This window comes from Aricia agestis, chromosome 16 (genome assembly GCF_905147365.1).
Source record: "Aricia agestis chromosome 16, ilAriAges1.1, whole genome shotgun sequence".
Classification (NCBI taxonomy): Eukaryota; Metazoa; Arthropoda; class Insecta; order Lepidoptera; family Lycaenidae; genus Aricia; species Aricia agestis.
In genome coordinates, this window is record NC_056421.1 from 11,470,531 (window position 1) to 11,493,056 (window position 22,526).

Here is a 22,526-nt window from a genome sequence, read left to right on the forward strand (position 1 = left end):
GTTTGAAAGGCAGCCTCCATTTTTGTTCTGTACTTAAATCTTTGATTTTATAAAATATTTGTATGAGAGTCATGACTTGAGTGATATTATTTTGTAAGTAGTACTATAAGGTTATAAACAAATGCTCTTGGCTCGCTACATAGTGGTTTATTATTAAAATATGACCCAAAATGTACTGAACATTTTGGTACCCAGTAATTATACCAGCTGTATAACATTATTGCCGTCAAATATAACATAAAAGTACTATTTTCTACGTAGAAAATTTAATTAAAAAATGATTTAGATCCTTTTATGGGCTCCTGCAAGACCAAGGAACAAGAAATTGCAGTTTTAGTGTATGCTGGTCGTGTAGGTACCTCGGACTGTGCGGAACCCCCCCCCCCCCCTCCCAGGGAGCCACAGATGTGCCAAAATCTGCCATTTTGCATGCCACTGGTGAGGGGATATGGAATAGTTAGCTCATGTTTATACAAATGTATTGTATTGTAAATGCGAAGGTATGTCTGTCTGTTACGTCTCCACGTTTTAACCGCTAAAATGGTGCTCAGGACAAAAATAAAACAAAAAAAAAAAAGAGGAAAAAACACCACAAAATGAACGGAAGCCACTCTATAAACGGAGTGACGGGCCACATCTAGAACAGTGTTTTTCAACATGTGGGTCGCGACCCTCTGGCATCACGAATCTGGGGCCGTACCAGGAAACTGTTTTGAGACTCAAACAATTGATCGGGAATGCCGCGTCCTGCTCTAGCAACGTCATTTCACGTAGGACGCGGCATTTTCGTTCGATTGTTAGAGTCTCAAAACAGTTTCGTGGTACGGCCGCTGTAGAGAGGTCACTGGAGGCCGATAGCTCATAGGACTATTACAGTAAATAAAAAAACCGGCCAAGTGCGAGTCGGACTCGCGCACCGAGGGTTCCGTACAAACCTGCAAGGTTTACAAAGTTCGTCAATTAGATCTAAGTATTTGATATGAATTTCAACTTGATAGCTCTACGCGTTCATGAGGAAAAAAGTAATAAGTTTATATTTATTAAAAAATATATATTTTGTAATGTAACTAAAAATTTAAGGTTTTCGGAATTTTTCCTTTATGTGTGCTATAAAACGTTGCTTCATGCCAAATTTCAAGATTCTAGGTCGACTGGAAGTACCCTTTAGGTTTTGATTCCCTTGCGAGTACTTGCGAGTTTTAAAATATGCAGCTTAAATTGCTGTTTCTTTTGATTGCGTTGACATAGAAGTTTGATTTTGTTACAGCTTAAAGGTATTATAGACCTGAGTATTTGGTATGAATTTCAAGTTAATACCTCTACGCGTTTATGAGGAAATGGGTAGTAAGTTTAAAATTATTAAAAAAATATATATTATGTGATGTAACTAAAAATTTATGGTTTTCGTAATTTTTCCTTTATCTATGCTATAAGACGTTGCTTCGTACCAAATTTCAAGATTCTGAGTTCACGGGAAGCACCCTGTAGGTTTTGATTCCCTTGCAAGTGTCGAAAATTTGCGGCATAAACGGCTGTATCTTTTGATTGCGTTGGCTTAGAAGTTTGATTTTTTCACAGCTTCAAGGGACAGTAGACCTGAGTAATTGATATAAATTTCAGCTTCATACCTCCACGCGTTCCTGAGAAAAAGGGTCTTGACAGACGGACAGACGGACAACAAAGTGATCCTATAAGGGTTCCGTTTTTTCCTTTTGAGGTACGGAACCCTAAAAATAAACAAAATATGAAGATTTATACTTGTAGTTTTTTTTTATGAAATAAGGGGGCAAACGAGCAAACGGGTCACCTGATGGAAAGCAACTTCCGTCGCCCATGGTAATAGGGGAGGGTAGGGAAGGGAATTATAGTTGAGGGTAGGGAAGGGAATAGGGTAGGGGTTAGGGGATTGGGCCTCCGGTAAACTCACTCACTCGGCGAAACACAGCGCAAGCGCTGTTTCACGCCGGTTTTCTGTGAGAACGTGGTATTTATCCGGTCAAGCCGGCCCATTCGTGCCGAAGCATGGCTCTCCCACGTAGAATAATTTTAGCTTAGCTTAGTTTAGTAGTCACAATTATTACCGGAACCTTATTTCCGTGGTGCTCCCTTAGGTTCTTTGACTTTCGGTCATTGTAACTTTATCCTCCCTCTTTGTATGGGGAGGGAAATTCGAATCTTCATACTTCTCTTATTTTTTTCTAATTAATTTCGTTGCGGGGCCCAAGTCAATTTTAGCATGTCCCTCGGGCTGAGATCATATCTAAGGGTTTTCGTTCTTGGATATCGTTGTCGATCCTGGCGACACAGGAGTTACAGTGGTGGGAATGTGTGGTGGGCCAACGGCCGAATGTAGTAGGTAGGTAGAAGAATTTTAACCAAAGTATATTATCAATTATTAAAATCAAGATACTTATCTATACATACCTACTTGATAAACAAGCATAGTACCTCAATATCGGGGGTCGCATTAAGTATATAAAAGGTTGAAAAACACTGATTTAGAATCATAAGTATCATAATTAAGTACGCAACTTCGCAATCAGTTATCACACAACCACCGCGGAGCTATGTCGCGTAGAATACTCCGTCAGTTCAACGGCATTAGACGGTTGTCGAGTTCAACTAACATTATAAAATCTCCCCTAAGGAATATAACTGTACCCAACAGTAGGTTTCTGGACCACCTGTGGAGGAAAGGAGCGGGATTTCGCGACCATATTGCTATTGTAAGTATTGCCAAACCCAGAAGCGTGCCTTGCCAGGGCCCCGTATTGTAAAGGGACTGGGTTTATAGAGCCTTTTTGAATTTTCTCATATTTTGTGAAAAAAAAGTTGGAAAGTATTCTAATAAACCTTTTTGCACGTCGCGTCGGAGGCCCCTGTGGCCCGGAGGCCTATTGATACGGCGTATACAGCGATAGCTACGCCCCTGGTAAAAACCAAAATTTGAAACCGGCTAACATCCTGTTTGGTATGAGACAAAATAACTTGAATATGATGTCAGGCCTATTTATTAAAAATAAATTATCCTGGGTTGAACATTATTTTTCGTGTTTATGAAAGAGATTTTGATTTTAAGCCCAGAGTTCACATTATTTTTTTAGGAAAAGTAACCAAGCCTTTAGGGATTTTCAAATTTTAACGCGTACGTAAACGAACCTTAGAGTTTATTTGTTAAACTGATAAAATATTAGTTTACTTTAAACTAATATGTATTCTGTAGTTTAGTTACGAAAAATAAGGTATTGTTGTTTGTTTATCGAACTATTTGTGTAATTTCTCGTTCATTCTTTTTGTTTACTGAAAATATGGACGTTATGAAATGGCAGAGAAAGTGAAATAACAGACAGACACTACTTATATTATGTCAGCTTGCACACAGACGAGTTTCGCGTCCGCTATAGACCGGCTTCTAAACGAAACAAACCTATCCTTTCCTACATCGCGCTATCGAAGTTTTCTAAGAGCGTTGGTATATACAGGGTGTAAGAAAAATAAGTGATAATACTTTAGGGTGTGTACGTGTTCCTTGTAGAGAGTTCACTGTGAAAGTAGCAGCGCTGAAAGACCAAATTTCTTTTTCACTTTTGTATGGGGAAATTCGTGACGCTGGGGCGCTAGCCCTGGATACAAAAATGAAAACAAAGTCGTCTTTCAGCGCTGCTACTTTCACAGTGAACTCTCTACAAGGAACACGTACACACCCTAAAGTATTATCACTTATTTTTCTTACACCTTGTATATACGACAGCTGAAATGTATCACGTGGGCTCCGGCCTGACCGAGCATAACACCTCGCTCGGTCGGAAGATCTTCCTTTGTGGCCACCCATCATATTCCCACACTTTCATTTCATACATCCTTTTCTGTCTGTCTGTGACCTTTTTTTTATTCTGTGGTGCTACGCATACAATAGTTTAAATATTGTAAGCGTAGCACATGTTGCTGGCGTAATTTCGGCATGGTGTGTCATCGGTAATTTTAAATACATTGTAAGCGTAATCATGCCGAATTTCGGCCGCGTTTTTTCGGCCCAGTATGTTTAGACACTCACGCAATGAAGTCGTAATTTCAACATCGTAAAGTATGACTGTAAGTCTAAATAGAGACCACAATCTTTTAGCACGGTTAGTTACCACTCCGCTGTACCTAATCCATAATCAACATTAAAATTCGGTGAGATTTGTATGAATGGCAAGATATATATTGCGAGGCCCCCTAAAATATAAGAGGCCCCTTAGCCCGCGAGGCCGTGGGCGGCCGCCCACGTTGGCTACGCCGCCTCTGCCCAGAAGCGTAGTTGCCTCGGTAGGGCCCCGTATTATGTTTGGGTGCCTTTAGGAAAGGTACAAATTTTTCGCAAAATATGAATTAAAGCAAAAGAAATATTAATTTATCATATCAAGGAAGTTGATATTTTTTGCTTTTGTAATTACAGCTGAAATTTAGCTGAGAGGCTATAATATTTAATAACGCATATCGGGGGCCCTTGTGTGAGTTGTGACCCGGGGGCCCCGTATAATTGATGCGGCAGATACAGCGGTAGCGACGCTCCTGTGACTGAACCCTTATCAATATTTCGTTGTGGACACCTCCTAAGGTCTAGAGCAGCGGTTCCTTACCTTTTAGTTATGACTTATGAGGGACCATTGTACCAAAATATGTTTGTATTGTGCGATAAAGAAAACAAGCACGACTTTATAATTAGCACTCATTTATTATTTGTCAAAAACTTGCTAGGTTTCGACTCGACTCACTACGTCACGTCACATATTCATTTGGACCATTTGGGCTTAGCGGACCAATTGGACTGCCTCCAGGGACCACCAGTGGTCCGCGGACCACCGGTTAAGAACCACTGGTCTAGAGTTTATTGTTTAGACTACTAGTCTATTGTTTACGAAACTTTTATCGAGTACAGTAGTTGAGTATTTGTTACTTAAGCCTGGCCACAACACACGTTTAATGTATTCGATTTTCGAATTAGTTTTCCGTATTCGGACTTTCGAATGCATGGATTCAGTAGAAAATACATTACTATATAATAGTCAAAATATTTTAAGGTGGCATGAGCGATCGACCTGCCTTCGGAAAAAAACTGATGCACACTTTCGATTTTTTTCCGAACGGAACGAATTTTAATGTTTGTCGTGATAGGCTGGGCTTGGCTATCTGTATATATAAAACTCAAAGGTGACTGACTGATTGACATAGTGATCTATCAACGCACAGCCCAAACCACTGAACGGATCGGGCTGAAATTTGGCATGCAGGTAGATGTTATAACGTAGGCATCCGCTAAGAAAGGATTTTGATAAATTCCAACCCCAAGGGGTTCAAATAGGGGATACAAGTTTGTATAATAATACTTCTTAACGCGAGCGAAGCCGCAGGCAAAATCTCGTTATTAATATTTACAAATAAATTTCTGTGACAGTACTGAAAACATTTTTAGGCAAATGTACCTGAGTAGTAAGTACTTTTATTTACAGTATGATAATAATTGATAACTGTCGACTGTACCTACTGTAATCTTTACAATAGGAGGAACTTGAACAATCGAATTTAATTTCTATATCTATATATTTAAAACTCAAAGATGACTGACTGACATGGTGATCTATCAACGCACAGCCAAAACCACTGAACGAATCGGACTGAAATTTGGCATGTAGGTAGATGTTATGACGTAGGCATTCGCTAAGAAAGGATTTTGATCAATTCTACCCCCAAGGGGTCAAAATAGGGGATGAAGTTTGTATATAATAATACTTGCTAACGCGAGCGAAGCCGCGGGCAAAAGCTCGTTTTATAAATAATTGTTAAATTGAAAATTCAGATCTTACAGAGTTATTTTTTAATTAAATTAAAAAAACGCTGTAAGATCTGACTTATAAATTATAATATACTTACTTACCTATAACATACCTTTAATAATTTTTTAACACAACATTTCTATTTATCACGTAGAAAATAGTTTAACAAAAAATATATTCTGGTATTTTATTTAGAGATAAGTAGTGGTAGTGGCATTATAAGGAAAATGTGATATTTATATTGTGATTTGTGAATATATTGTAATGAATATTTACTTTATGACTACTATAAGTCGAAATTTATACAAAAAGTAGCTCTGCGAGATATGATAAAAATTCTTGAATCTTGACGTAAACAAAAATTCTTTAAAAATGCTCATTTGTTTTTTTTTATTAAAATAAGTACTTACCTGCTTAAGTATAGTTTTTTGGTTTTTGTTAAAATAATATGATATTATTATGTATTCATATTCTTATTTTCTTACGTAAAAATAAAATAAAATTGAGAAATATAAATAAGTACTTAGAAATTTTTAAGATTTTCCGTGAGAAAGAAAACTACTAGCTTTGTTTCTCGTTAAAAATATTAGATACTAGCTGTCCCGGTGAACTTCGTGTCACTTTAAAACCTTCCCTGGACTTCTACGAATATTTTAAGACTAAAATCAGCCCAATCCGTTCAGCCGTTTACGAGTTTGAGCGTGACTAACACATTTGAAAATCCATTTTTATATATAAGACGAGCTTTTGCCCGCGGCTTCGCTCGCGTTAAGAAGCATGTATACAAACTTTCATCCCCTATTTGATTTGATTTTGATTGACCCCTTGGGGTTGGAATTTATCAAAATCCTTTCTTAGCGGATGCCTACGTTATAACATCTACCTGCATGGCAAATTTCAGCCCAATCTGTCCAGTGGTTTAGGCTGTGCGTTGATAGATCACTATGTCAATCAGTCAGTCAACTTTGAGTTTTATATATATATATATATATATATATATATATATATATATATATATATATATATATATATATATATATTGTTTTGTCTATTGTGCCCAAACTGGTAGTTTAAGAGATAATATCCGGATATAATGCTATTGCGTGGCCGCATCTTGTGGAGTACCTACATATGAACCATAAACTTACGATAAGTATAGAAAACTGATCCTTAGGCGCGGTCGCAGCCTGAAGTTTTGGAGGGGGTCACTCACTAGTCACTACACTTAAAATTTATCGCTGTTATAGGATAACTAGAAATTTCCTTTTCTTATTTGGCAAGATTATGAGATTTATCAATTTGACCTTACATCTTTTTACTTCTTCTTCTTTCTAATCTTTTAACTTTTTTCTTAGAATTTGGGGCGTATAGGATGTAACAACAAGGAACACATCACACATACTCAGTCTGAGTACTATGTGACCCTTATTGTTACATCCTATATGCCCCAAATTTATTTGAAATTGTTTGGTTACACCTAAGTTTGGTCGCTGTTAAGCATTTGTGTATTAACCCTCATTTTGTTGTTGAGTTATGAATTCAATCTTGTTCTAAATAATCGCGTGGCTTACGTGTTATAACGTCAGACTGGATTTATATGCGTTCGTGCGTATGCGCGGTTTCGCCGCTAACCACAAGATCACAATCAAAAATCAAAATATTATGTACTCTTGACGGCGCCCTTGCGATCGCACCGGGCGCCGTGCGTGCCTCCTTCTCATGGCATCTGAGTATTAATTTGCTTCCCGCACTCTTTATGCAGCCTCCGTTTGTGTCATAACAATTTCGCAAAGAATATTAGCGAATGCCTCCCAATAAGTATTAAAGAATTTTTGTGTGATGATACACAAAATATGCTTAACAGCGTCTAAATAATTATCCTCCTATTCAATTTGTATTTTAGTGCACTCAATAAAGTTATCAACTAATCAAACTTTCTTTGTGGTCGTTTAGCGATAGGTATAGCCTATAGGCGGGGCAAGATAACAAAAACAATTGTCATTGTGTCATTGTGTTCAAAATAAGATAACATATTAAATTATTTCAGCCTATGATAAGTGCAATGATAACGAACAGGCGACATAGAAACAGTGACAAATTGATTACAATTTGCTATAACTTCTATTATAATACCCAGCAAGAGCTTAGATATTATGCGCAAGAATAGAAAAAACTACAGTGACAGATTCTAGGGAGCTAGTAACAAAATGGTAGAGAATAGTAAAGATCTATCACATCGTCTATTCTATCGTAGAAAGAAGAGAGCTATACAGTAGACATTCTACCAAGTTATCTTCTGTGTACAGAATTGTCATATCTCTATTATAATTTTATTATTAAAAATATACATATATATGTATGTACTCAGATGTATAAACATTATACATCTGAGTACATACAATGTACTCAGATGTATAATGTTTATTTAGCGGTAACTATTATAAAAACATAATTTGCGTTTTCTTCATTAAAGTTCAACATATTCTTTCTTTAAATTTTATGTTAGTAAAATATACTTACATAAATTATATAATAGACGTTTTAAATTATTTGAGTACATCCTCACTGAAATAAAGAATATCATAGTATGTGACGTTTTTATTTTCGTGGGTGGTTGTAAGCAAAGTGTAAGGCATATACTTGTATTAAACTAAAAAGTATTCACTCTTTATTTTTCTTTTGCAACATAAATATTTACGCACAAAAATCTTGATCATGCTGACATATTTTAAGTATCGGGCGTTCATTGGTTGACCCAACAGGCGATCCGTCAGCTCATTATTCCTATCAGATAATTTTATAATATCAAACACCACACCTGCTGATATGAAATGACGTAATATTTGCACTCTGTGGCCTTGTAGATTGGAGTTTAGACTGAGATCTCTTAATCCAGCGATAACTGGTTATTGCACCGACATTGATAAGCAAGAAAATATGGCATATATTTTCACCTGATAAGGAAAATGTTGCATATTGTATGGGCCCAATATTGCTTGCACTTGATAAGCAAGAAAATATTGCACATTGTTGGGATAAATGTTGCTTTCACCCTTTCACCTGATAAGCTAGAAAGTGTTACATATTGTTTGGGATCCAATGTTGCTTACACCATGTGCACCAATGATATTCTACTTATACAGATCCGTTACGTCCATACTATTTTCCGGCTTAAATCTCTTCCGAACAATTTTCAAATTCAAAATTGCAAACATTGACTTTGACAGATAAGTGAAACGAAAAGATAAGTGAAAGATACGAAAAACCATTTACATAAAAGAGACAGTTCTATTTTTAAACGTCGAATCGTATCGCTGTCTCTTTCTTCGCCTGAAAATTCGATTTTTTCCAGATTGTTCGAAAAAATAATTGAAAATGTAAATAATCGAGGTCTTTATTGCAATCAAGACATGTAGTAAGAGATTCCATGTGTTTTGTTTACTTTTGAGTCATAATTGGTACATTTTCGATACACGCACGACGTCATTTTTAATTTATTTAGATAAGACAAGACGTGGCACGTTCGTGACTGCGCTCGATGCAGACTAAACAACAGACGGCCCAATTGGGCCGTATTTGAATCTTCACAACGCGCGCGGTTGTAACATATCTGCTTTGAGTTTTTCATCATTGATGCGCACGAAAATGTTGTATATTGTTTGGCACCCAATGCTGCTTGCACTTGAAAAGCAAGAAAATGTCGAATGCTATTTGGGAGTTGGGACCCATTATTATTATTTCTTTCTTACATTAAGAATTAAGTTCTTTTGCACTGAATTGACTCTTAAACATAAACGATATAGATAAAATTTTGCAACTATAGAGTAAGAATCTGAAAAAAAATTTCTAGCGTGTTGTCCATTTGGTCGCATGTAACAAACGACATGTTCTTGTAATAACATAATAATATTATTTTATCTACTCGCTAAGTGACTCGATCACTTACACATAAAGACTTTAATCTATCAGATAGACATGATATCATGTATAAAGAACCAATGACCCCGGCGGGGCTAAAATGGTCACATTTAGCAATTCCTCTCAATCAATTCAGCAAATGAATTGTCAAAACTATCAAACTGACAAATGTCAAATCAGTACAAAAACACAGAAATGAATTGCAAGCAGATTTGCATTTTGCGATTTTAGAAACATGAATCATAATATTATGATTCATATCATGATTCTTCAAAGCGACCAGTTTAGCCCCACAGATTGCAAAATAGGTAGGTGCTCCCTCACCGCGAGCATTCACTTGTAATGTAACATTATAGATTCGTTTTTGAGCATTACACGTGTAATGTAACAAATACCTCAATCGTGGGAATCGTAGACACAATATATTTTCAGTTGTTATGCAGCAGCCGGGTGCCACTTGGGGATTGATGGGTTAAAGATTCGACGAGCATTACATTACAATAGTATCTCCCTGAATGACAGCATAATGTAACATTTGACTTTGAGCATTCCATAGCTAGTTGATGTTACAAGTTGTATCAAGATACACACTGTATCATTAAAAGGTGCGCATTGGAATGCTCAACTCTGTAACGTTACATTACAAGCGAATGCTCCCGGTGAGGGAGCACCTTAAGGGCATTCTAGGTCTAGAGTCTAGAGTCTAGACCTACTTGTTAACCTGGCTATATTGTAACTGGACTCTAGGCTCTAGATCAATCACCTTAGGGTATAGGTCAGTTCAAACCGAATCGCGACGCGACGATAAAACAAAAAGCGATATAAAATCGAATTGTCCAGAGGGGTCACGCTGTTTGACGATTTAATTTTGTAATGAGCTATAAAAACTTGAATGGAATAGGCACTAGGCAGCCAAAGGATCAAGTCTGTCAATTAAATGTGTATCTTGTGCAGTAACAAAGTGCAGTTATTAATGCTCTTATAGTTAACAATACAAAAAATAATAACCAAAGTACTAGTCATTTTATAATTACATCATCATAATATCTTTCAAGTTTCACAACGCAATTTCCAGGAATGCGCCGAAACGAAGAAGAATTACACGTACAAGCAGTTGCAAAAATGCTCAGCCATATTCGCGACGTCACTACGGAAGAAACTGGGACTGAAAGAGAACGACGTGGTGGCTGTTCTGCTGCCGAATGGTCCAGAGTTCCCGGTGGTCATGTGTGGGACCTTACAGGCTGGGTGTATACTCACTTCGATAAACCCGCTGTACAAGGAGTGTAAGTTTTATCTTAGTCTAAGTCAAAATAATGATAAGCTCTGCCCAGACCCAAAAAGTATGAGATCTAAAGGGACTGAATAAAAAAATAGTTAAAATTAAAAGGCGAAAGTCCTCGAAGGCGAAGTCACCTTTTTAGTTTTGACGCTCAAACACGAATCGATTATGCTGAAATTTTGTATGAAGATACTTAGGGTGAAGCCAAACGAGCGTAATTTGTGAGTTGTGAGTCGCAGAATTTCAGTCGCGTAAATATCTTTTTATACAAATCGTGACTCACAAAATTACGCTCATGTGAATCAAACAGGACTTTTGTATGAAACTGAATACAGCAGAATTTCTGTGACTCACAATTCACAAATTACGCTCGTTTGGCTTCAACCTTATACCAGGAGTTTAGGGCATTATATTATTTGCCCTAAACTCCTTAAAAGGTTTATTTAAACTTCATAATGCTTGATTATATAATGGTTGATTCAGTCTAATTTGAATCGCAATTCACATCACTCTGCTAAACAGATTCCATCATTCGATAGACTTTGAACAAGAATTAACGCCATCGTGAGCATCACTACTACAATGTTTTTTTTTTTACTTTTTGTTCCAAAACATATAATGTTATTTCAGTTGAAATATGCCATCAAGCGTCTAACACGGAACCAAAAGTAGTTGTAACTATACCTGAATGCTATGAAACATTAAGAAAAGGATTGGAAGCAGCAAAGAGTAACGCCAAAGTGGTTTTAGTCACAAACAAAGAAATACCAGAAGATACTATAAGATATACTGAAATAGCCGAGACGGGGGAAGCAGATTTCGCTTTACTAGATAAAGTAGAGAAGAAGAATGATGATATAGCTCTAATACCGTTTTCGAGTGGCACTACTGGTTTGCCTAAGGGAGTGTCAATTACTCATGGTAATCTTCTAGCAGCACTCGAAATAATGGACGTAGATGAAACAAGATATCCAATGTTAACTAATGGTAAGTGATGAGCAGAAACATGTGACTTTGACCATCTGTAACTATTAAACTACTTATCGAAATTTCATGTAATTTGGAGGTTAAGCTAGTTTCAATACTTGCTCCTAGTGACCGAAATTCTAAATCCCTAGCTTTGTTATCATCGAAGATAAATAGGGGGTGAAAAGGCCGCGAGCCGCTTCGAGAAAAGTATGGTACGGCCGTGGATTTGCTAAAAAGCTTGGCTGGGGCACTGCCGTGCCCCCAGAAATAGTTAAAACATTATATTTTTCAATTTCTGTTTCCTTAGCTCTAAGAATTAATCAAAGGTTAATGGTGCCATTGCCCTTGCGTAGAAATAAACTGAGCTAAAAATAGTATTTTCTTCATTCAAGTAGATTTTAGCTTGCAATTATTTGACTAGTACTAGAGATAAGAGCAATATCGTTGCTTCAAAGCGGTCACATTCGACCGCGATAACAATAGATAAGCTATTGTGTCTGGTTTTTCTATGATAGAGATATAAAAGAATATTCAATAAAGGTTATGCTATGAATTTTGCAAAGTAACGTCTGATAGCTTAATAAACCTATTTTTATTTTCAGGAAGTTTTCAGGATGTGATACCATGTATACTACCGTTCTACCACATTTATGGCATGGTTATCACCATGTTTGGCCACTTTGTGAGTGGCTGCAAGCTGGTCACCCTGCCGAAATTTACTACAGGACTGTATTTGGACGTGTTAAAGAATTACCAACCAGCCATTCTTTATATTGTTCCACCTATAGGTAAGAGATTCATTTTAATTGTAATTTACAAATGAAAAGAAACAATGCGCAAATTGACAATGCATAAAATAAAGACAAAGACAAAAATTTGGGTATACTCACGGTGTACCCCTGAGGTATACCCGCTTGACCTTTCGTTGTCTCGTTTTTCAAATTGACACGTCATACATGTTATAATAATTGTGGTCAATTATTATAACATCTATGACGCACTGAAACCCTAACAAATCATAAAGAAACATTATTTACGGAGGGTGTATGGTTGATAACTGAAGAGTATAAGAATAATTAGTAGACAGTATAAATAAATAGTAGACATAAATATAGAGTTCAGTCCCTGCCGCTTAATTTTTTATTCTAGTTAAGATTATTTGCAAAAATAACTTATTATAAGACCTAGATACTGTAAAGATAAAACCACAAAAATAACATTGCAAATCAACCGTATCTAATAAAGTAAAAACCCTGATACTAGTTTCGTAAATGGCAAATTGTGCTAATAGTTGAAATGGCTAAGCAAGGCTACGGAACAGAAGGACGATGTTGTTTTTGTATTACTACTACTTATATTACCATGATTTTCCAATTAGAAGTCGTTTTTCTTCAAATTGTTCAGACTGACCTTGTCGAGACCAAAACATATACTTCTATCATTATATAAGTATATGTTTTGGTCTCGTTACATTTAGTTTCAGAAATATCAGTATTATAATTTAAATAACATCTTGATACAATATTCTTTCTTAGAGTATGCATGATGTATGTATTACAATTTATAACAGTATCTAGAAACAGAAAAAAATTCACTGAAAGAGAAAAGTGCAAGAAGTTCAACAGAGATCAGAAGTCATAATCATGAAATATATTAAGTAGTAGATTTGCCAGCAATTTCATTGGCACAGTGATTTATCGCACAGAAACCGTATTTTTTATCTTTGGCGGGACTCAAAGTATGTACTACTTCCATACCTTTATACGTTTAATTTTATACGTGGGAGAGCCATGCTTCGGCGCGAATGGGCCGGCTCGACCGGATAAATACCACGTTCTCACAGAAAACCGGCGTGAAACAGCGCTTGCGCTGTGTTTCGCCGAGTGAGTGAGTTTACCGGAGGCCCAATCCCCTAACCCCTACCCTATTCCCTTCCCTACCCTCAACTATTCCCTTCCCTTCCCTTCCCTTCCCTACCCTCCTCTATTACCCTATTCCCTCTTAAAAGACCGGCAACGCACTTGCAGCTCTTCTGATGCTGCGAGTGTCCATGGGCGACGGAAGTTGCTTTCCATCAGGTGACCCGTTTGCTCGTTTGCCCCCTTATTTCATAAAAAAAAAATACCCACCAAAACCGTGTTCGTGGATTAAGCGTCAAGAAGCAACGGGTAAACAATATATTGTAGCTTTTGAAATATTAGTATACCTTTTAACATATTACGTAACATTTAGGGTTATTCGTAAATTAAATTTTTGTTTTGAATACAGAAACAAAATGTACTTCTCTGCAAAAAGTCCTAGGTATATCAGATTTAACATTTATTCAAAAACAGATTTACAAGCATATCAAAACAACAAGAAGTAGTATTATAATACAGTGATTTCTTGAATAATCAAGTTTCACGAAATTATTTTCCTCACTGTGGTTACTTACTGTGAAGATGTTTACGTACGAACTTGAATGATTGCTTAGTTAATAAGGCAAAAAAAATGTAGAAAAAAGGTTATGACGCAGGAAAGATTTTAATTTAATGAAGGTTACTTACATAAATAGTTGCAACTTTGTTTAAGCCAATCATCAGATAAAGAAAAAAGATAGGAGGGAAAACAACATAGAACATATTTTCTTATCTTCACAATTTATATTGTGAAGATAATGACCATAGATCATTCTGAATTGAGTACTTATGTACTCAATTCAGAATGATCTAAACGTTAACAATAAAATGCAGATAATAAAACCTGACATTGCTATTAATAATGAGTCGCTTATATACGATGCAATAAAATACAAGCACATATTAATTTGCTCATTATAATTATTCAAGAGGTTAATAAAAAAAATTGACATTAATATTTATTAATTCGAACAACGTAAAAGTTAAGTGTACTTAATATTATATATTTACCGCTAATGTAGTACAGATAAATTATAAAAAAGGAAGTAATGAAAAATAACATCAACATTAATTTATACCTTTGGAAGCCACGATGCAACCATTTTGAAACCGATGAATCCATTTTGCTGTTTAGAATGGAGATACTTCGATTCCCGGGAAAGGACATAAAATACTTTTTAACTCGGAAAAATGAACGGTTCCCGTGCGGTAAACGATTTTTTGCGTAACGGCGTTGCGGGCGTCATCCAGTTTAAAAAAAAAATACTTTCAGCAATATTCCTGGGCAAACATCCTGATGTGAAGACAGAACATTTCGCTAAAGTGCGACACGTTGTATGCGGTGCGGCGCCTCTTGCTGCCAGCGACGCTGTAGCTGTACTAGAAAAAGGGAATGTAAGTTTTAGAAGGATTAAGAATAGAAATAATAATGAAGAAACATTGCCCAGCTTCCCATTTCTAATAGGGAAATATGATCTGAATCCACCCGAGTTCACTAAATAATAGCAACACTACTTTTTTAAGGAGCTACCAAATTTTATCATAATCAGTTAAGTAGTTTTTATGTGGCAGTAACAAAATAACAAAAAAGTAAAGAAAAGTCACGATTTATGTTTTTATAGACGTACTCAAATTTTAATTTGAAATAGCAAATACGCACTATAGTTAGGTCTTCCGTATTTTCTAATTTTAAATTCTTATCGTTATGCTTACGGATATTCTTTAGTGTCAAAATGTGCTTTTTGCACTAATTCAATACTGTATGACGGCATTTATATGCGTAATTAGACTTTGCTGCCAGCGACGCTGTAGCTGTACTAGAAAAAGGGAATGTAAGTTTTAGAAGGATTAAGAATAAAAATAATAATGAAGAAACATTGCCCAGCTTCCCATTTCTAATAGGGAAAAATGATCTGAATCCGCCCGAGTTCACTAAATAATAGCAACACTACATTTTTAAGGAGCTACCAAATTTTATCATAATCAGTTAAGTAGTTTTTATATGGCAGTAACAAAATAACAAAAAAGTAAGGAAAAGTTACGATTTATGTTTTTATAGACGTACTCAAATTTTAATTTGAAATAGCAAATACGCACTATAGTTAGGTCTTCCGTATTTTCTAATTTTAAATTCTTATCGTTATGCTTACGGATATTCTTTAGTATCAAAATGTGCTTTTTGCACTAATTCAATACTGTATAACGGCATTTATATGCGTAATTAGACTTTGATTTTTATTTTTTCGGCATTTCACAATTCATTTATTTCTCAATCTTCATCATCATTATCAGCATCATCAACTTTCGTCAATCGCTGTCTACTACTGAACGTTCTTTCAACATTCTTTTGATCCTGGTAAACCCTTTATTTGATGTCAGGCAGTTTCAAAATATCGACTGGAAAGTTTAACTCAGCCAGAAGAGTTTTGGTAGAGTCAGTCATGTCCTAGCTATAAAAGTATGACTGTAACTACAAACTAATTATAAATCTTGTAAACTCATTGGTTTTATGTATCAATGTTATTAAATAAAGACAATATTGAGGCGAACCTAATAAGTTAAAGCTTGTTTACATAATATACGATAAATTAGTTTTATCTTTAGGTGCAACAAAGACTGCAATATTCTCTATTTTATGTTAAAAATTATAATGCTTCATATTTAAAATTAACTGAAAGTATAACATAATGCATTTAACCAATGTTTTACAAAGTCATAGTGATAACATAGTTTTTGAGTGACTTTTTCAATAAGGCAAATTGTCTGGTTAAATACTTCTAAATAAAATGAGACAAAGTATAGACCTAAAATATCTAAATAAACATTTCCAGGCAAACATGGAGATCAATCAAGGATACGGTGCAACAGAAACAACTTCTCTATTTACATCGACTATAAAAAACACAAGGCACATTGACTACGCGGCATGCGGCGTTCTTATGTCAAATATGGAACTAAAGATCGTCGATCCCATCAGTGGCAAGGACTTGCCAGCTGATCAGGTAGATAATGAAGATAGTGTTTTTTGGTAGACAAAGTTTTACAAGTAATTAATATTATCATTTTCACTTCTCTCTTAATGATGACTAGGAAATCAAATTAAGAGCACACAAAAAATCGTTGTTTAAAAAAAATGTTACTGCTTTATGAACAAAGAAACAACAAAGTCATTTTTATTAGTCGCAATGTAGTGCTTGCTCTAAAAATAACTGAAATAGCGCCTAATAAAAAATTAATGAGCCATGTTCTAATAAAATTTTATATATTTCTATAGGCAAATTCATAGCTATAGGCAAACATTTCTAAATGATGGAAACGCCTTTAAAAATAAAATAGAAATTGTTCAAATGTAATGGTCGTTTTTAATTTCAGACTGGTGAAATATGCATCCGTAGTCCGACAGTTATGAAAAGTTACTACAAGAATGAGCAGGCAACAAAAGAGTGTATGACAGAAGATGGATTCTTCAGAACTGGTGACTTGGGAAACTACAATCCTAACAGCGGACTGTTTGTGTCTGATAGAATAAAGGAGCTTATAAAGGTAATGCTTGCATTATTTTAATGGGCGTTGATATGAAAATTAGGCATCAACATCAACGCAATGAATTAATGAACAATTATTATTGCCATGCTTCGCTTTATTACCATGCTGGAAACGCTTATTGTTTAGTAAGATAGATATTATAGTTGTAAATAATCTCTGAGCATGATAAGTACATAATAATAAATCATTCTTCATTTAACAAATACCATTTAATTTTGATATTATGCTAATTAAATCACTATCTTCGTAACTTATTTCAACAAAGTGCTTAAATATGTATATTATGTATTATTTTTACACTTTCAATAATAAGTAAGTCTTAATATAACTATCTGTCTTGTCTTCGAAATATCTAACTGTTCTGAAATTTTAGCATGATCTTTAACCTTTTCCAGGTTAAAGGCTTGCAAGTGGCACCAGCTGAACTAGAAGGAGTGTTACGGACACACCCTGCAGTACAAGAGGCGGCCGTCATAGGTGTCCCTCACACATTCTACGGAGAAACGCCAGTAGCATACGTTATAAAGAAGAGCGGTCTAGACACGACCCCTGTGGAACTCCAAAGTTTTGTAGCGGAAAAAGTGGCGCCGTACAAGAAACTTGAGGAAGTTGTGTTTGTGAATGACATCCCGAAGACTCCTTCAGGGAAGATATTGAGAAGGGAGTTGAAGAAGAAATATGCGTGAATCTGTGATATTATGTTGTGATAGAAAATAAAATATAATGATCCCTTTTAAGCCTTTACCAAGACCATTCGCGCTAGGTGTCTGTGTTAAAATAAACACTATTAAAAAGCCTAGTGATGGGCACTAGGCTTTATAATTTTCAGTTAAAAAATTAAGCCTAATTTACCTGTGCAATGTGTAATTCTCACCTTTTTTAAGTTTAGAGTCAAGTTTGTGATTTTTGTAAGATATTACCATTTGCGTAACAAAAATTAAAACTTATATCGTAAGTTTATGATTTTATTTCTCTGGAATTTACAAATTTGTTTTTGTTTATTGGTCAAGGTAGTGTGTATGGGGGCAAATAAGTGAAAATATTATTGTTTTATGACGGGAAACTTAAATTTTTATATTATTACTATTAACATGAAGAATGACGTGTAAAATATGGTTGTTAAAATTAAATGGTTGTTAATAAATGAAACGTTTATGAACTACATCTTTTTAGCATAGCTGTTAAGTAAAATTAATAAATATAAAGAAAATCTTACAACATCAAAGGATGATTATTATATTAGAACACGAATGGCAATTTGATATAGTTACAAAGTAAGTAGAGACAAGGCTTTTGAATAAGATAGATTTTGTGGCAACTTAGGTGGCACAGAAATACAACCACAGCGCATAAGTTGGACTAGGATAACGCCTTGACTCTCACTGGTCACTTGATTGATTGTCAAGGAAAAAAGATGGCCCATGCGTCGAATGGGCGCTATTAGGCATTTGTGCATCATCCCACAAAAAAATACATATTGAGTTATGAACGCAGTCATGTTCTTTAGGTCATTTAGAACCACATTGCATTCATAACTCAACAAAAAAATTGTGGCTTAATACACATTTTTTTTTCTGCCACTCATCAAGGTAATGAGGATGGTATGTTTTTCGCGTGGGACGATAGCGAAAAGTTGCAGGTGGTATGATTCCGAACAATTCCTCAGGGCACTCCCTGTGATACAACCGATAGAGGATGCAGAGTGAAGCTACATCTCGGCGTAATTCCAGGGGGTCCAAGCTGTTTGAAACACTATGGCAGTCAACAATTCGAGCGGCCCTTCGTTGGATACGATCCAGAGGGAGCAGTTGGTATTTTGGCGCCCCTGCCCAGAGATGGGAATAATATTCCATATGAGGCCAAACCTGCGCCTTGTAGAGTTGTAGGTTGTATTGTTGTAACAATTGCTTAACAGCGACCATTTAAAAGTTAGTCTTGTGCTTTATCTCTCGTTAGTCGTGTCGGTATCGTCCTATACATTGGTTAAATGAAGAGAGAGTGTACTGACAAACACATACTCTAAAACTACTCTTGCGTTGTTGATCCGGTTTCAATGAAACCGGCTACTGTCACCGAAGCCGGTGTAGAAGGCGCTGGACTCCAACTCTCGTTAGCAAGTCCAGCGAAGGTCGTGCTAAGAGTGTAATATCATCTACAAGTTGTAACAAAACTAAGTGATAATTACTTCAGGGTGTACTATGTGTTCCTTATTAGGGTTCCGTACACAAAGGGTAAAGACGGGACCCTATTACTAAGACTTCGTTGTCTGTCCGTCTGTCTGTCTGTCTCCAGGCTGTAACTCAAGAACGGTAACAGCTAGATAGTTGAAATTTTCACAGATTATGTATGTCTGTTGCCGCTACAACAAATACTAAAAACAAAATAAACTAACCTAACCCCCCCCCCCGAATATCGAGCAAAGCTTGGTCAAATAGCTAGTACATAATAAAGGGGCATACATACGACCACGGCTATCCTTTAAACATTTCGATATCCCTATAAACTGTTTTCTTGTTTCGTACTTTTTAGAGCGTGTTTTAGTAGTCAGGTTTTAGTTTTTAAACTTTATTTTTATCAAGACGACGACGACGATCAACACGAGTATCAATACTTACTGCTACCAGTGCCGAAAATAGCCTTTTTTGCGACCTGTGCCATGTGCGAGATTCTATAACTGCGCCCCTGTTTCTTTTTAGATATTATAGATACCCGAGCAATGCTACACGTATAGGCCCCTCTGGTCTGGCCATTCTTGCGCCCCCCCAGAGTCTACGCCCTGTGCCTGGGCACCGGTGGCACCGCCCTATTTACGGCACTGACTGCTACGAGTCACCACATCCTACTAATATTATAAAGGCGAAAGTTTGTTGGGATGTATGGATGTATAGATGTATGGATGTGTGGATGTATGGATGTTTGTTACTCTTTCACACAAAAACTACTGAACGGATTTTAATGAAACTTTACAATATCATAGCTTATACATCAGAATAACACATAGGCTACAATTTTATACCGTGGCTCGGAAGGCGCTGAAAGAACTCCTGATTCTTTATAGATACATATTTGGGAGTTTCAGCGTTGTTTGAAGAACGGAAAGCATATGCTACTATGCAAATTACATTCATCATCATCATCACTACCATATTATACCATGCATCGTCCCATGGTTATGACTTATGAGCCTATAATGACCCTATTATTGGTACTTATCATAGTCTTTAAGATCGAGGCTCGAGTAATTTGTCAAGCGATAATTAAAAAAAATCTATAAGTACCTACTAAGTATATTATAAACCTGAAGAGTAAGTATGTTTGCTTGAACGCGTTAATCTTAGGATCTACAGGTCCGATTTAAAAACTTATTTCAGTGTTAGATAGGTAGCCTATTTATGGAGTAAGGCTATATAATATTATCACGCTAAGACTAATACGACCGAAGAAACTCAGGAAAATGTGGGAAAAACGGGGAAATATTAGAAATTACGAACTACTGGAGCAATTTTTATGTCAATATTTGGCACAGATATAAAGTAGACCATGTGAAGGGAGTAGGGACATAAGCTATTTTTTATGGGAAAATATTGTACCGTTTCCGTAAAATTCCTAATTTACGCGGGACATCTAGTCAGTTAAAGTTATCTACACTATACTAGAGACGATTATTGTGAAGTACAACTGTGAACCTTACCTGCAAACAATCTTTGTGAACCCAAACCGAAGACTACGAATAAAAGTGTTGCTGTATTTACCTGTGACTTATCTATCTCTGATTAATAGTCATGAGTGAAGCTCTACCCCGTGACGCCACGCCGACATACTTGTTGTGTTTTAAATATTTTAAAAGTGAACTAATATAATGATCATTATCTACGAAATCTTTTGATTTACAAGTTGGTAGGTAAGTAGACTACCTTGAAATATCTTGAATATATTCACCAAGAATGTTATGGTTACAATTCTAACACACACGTAATAAGCAGGAAAATAATAACTGAATTGTTCGCAATATTAATATTTAAAAAAAATTGCATTGCACTTGTCATCTTGCTTGTGTAGTAACTCTAGTAATTACTAATTAGTCATAACATCAAAATATGAACAGAGAAAAGTAGATGAATATAGAATCTAAAGGGAATAAGAATAGTTAAAACTTGTATTTGAATAGAAAGTTAGATATCCAAAATTATTAAAATATCATGTGTAGTAACTCTAGTAATTAGTCATAACATCAAAATAATATAAACAAAGAAAAGTAGATGAATATAGAATCTAAAGGGATAAGATTAGTTAAATCTTGTATTTGAATAGAAAGTTAGATATCCAAAATTATTAAAATATACCAACAAAAGGAAATATGGAGTCTTCTGCGTAGAACAGAACACAATAATTTAAGAGGAGTCCACACCGCTGTTTTTCCATACAAACGTTGTCCCCTGTTTCCTCCCTGGATAATGCCGGTAGAGTTATGATTTTTTTCCTGAATATCTATGGTCACTATTAGCATGTCCCTATGTTTTGTTTTTTTTTCATAATTTTATTATTAAAAAAGATAAGAACGTCCAAAAACCCAAAAAAATGGCCAGATTTTCCTCCGTGTTCAAACACCCAGAAAACAAAACTGGCTAGAATATACACAAAAAATAAAACATAGAAACACAGTTCAAGCCGAATTAAAGCAAATTCTTAATGAAAAAAGTACTTAAATCGGTTAAGTTTTGGAGAAGGAATCAGCGGACAACGAATCGAAGATTTTCAGTTCTTTTATTAGAACTTTTGTCGTGTTGTCTCTATCGCGCTCTGCGGTGGGAGACTTGAGATTGGTGAGACAGTAATACATTTTCAAATACCTATTTTCAATTTTTCTCGCCCCTGGTGTATCCTCTTAAGAAGACGTGAGTGGAATGGATCTTTATCTTTATAGGTTATAAATAGTTGAGGTAAGCAACACCCAAAAAATGCCGTTTTTTTTCATAAATGAAGGCTTCAGGGCCGGGAAAATAATTAGAAATTAAAAAAATGTGCTTTTTATGTAGCAAAAAAAAGTCAGATGATGAAGTAGGCAAGTTACAAGGTTTGTTTAAATTATAAGGAAAA

General features: G+C 35.7%; 1 protein-coding gene across 2 annotated transcripts; it reads left to right on the top strand.

Annotated features, from left to right (window-relative positions):
• Positions 1-2,557: 2,557 nt before the first annotated feature.
• Positions 2,558-21,383, top strand: LOC121734705 (4-coumarate--CoA ligase 1-like). 2 transcript variants are annotated; one of them, XM_042125305.1, is made up of 9 exons: positions 2,558-2,726; positions 10,810-11,020; positions 11,647-12,003; positions 12,588-12,773; positions 15,157-15,278; positions 16,715-16,885; positions 17,256-17,426; positions 17,825-18,129; positions 21,373-21,383. In XM_042125305.1, the coding sequence occupies exons 1-8, from the start codon at positions 2,568-2,570 to the stop codon at positions 18,113-18,115; spliced, it is 1,668 nt and encodes a 555-aa protein (XP_041981239.1). In that variant the 5' UTR covers positions 2,558-2,567; the 3' UTR covers positions 18,116-18,129; positions 21,373-21,383. The 2 variants fall into 2 exon arrangements, with proteins under 2 accessions (XP_041981239.1, XP_041981238.1); XM_042125304.1 differs by lacking the exon at positions 21,373-21,383 and having other exon boundaries at positions 17,825-18,337.
• Positions 21,384-22,526: the final 1,143 nt, after the last annotated feature.

What these genes read in the sequence shown, in the direction of transcription:
- LOC121734705 (XM_042125305.1), top strand. Translation starts at nt 2,568, where the DNA reads ATGTCGCGTAGAATACTCCGTCAGTTCAACGGCATTAGACGGTTGTCG. An exon ending in ATATCCAATGTTAACTAATG is followed by an intron (nt 12,004 to 12,587) that starts GTAAGTGATGAG and finishes TTTTATTTTCAG; the next exon opens with GAAGTTTTCAGGATGTGATA. An exon ending in GAATAAAGGAGCTTATAAAG is followed by an intron (nt 17,427 to 17,824) that starts GTAATGCTTGCA and finishes AACCTTTTCCAG; the next exon opens with GTTAAAGGCTTGCAAGTGGC.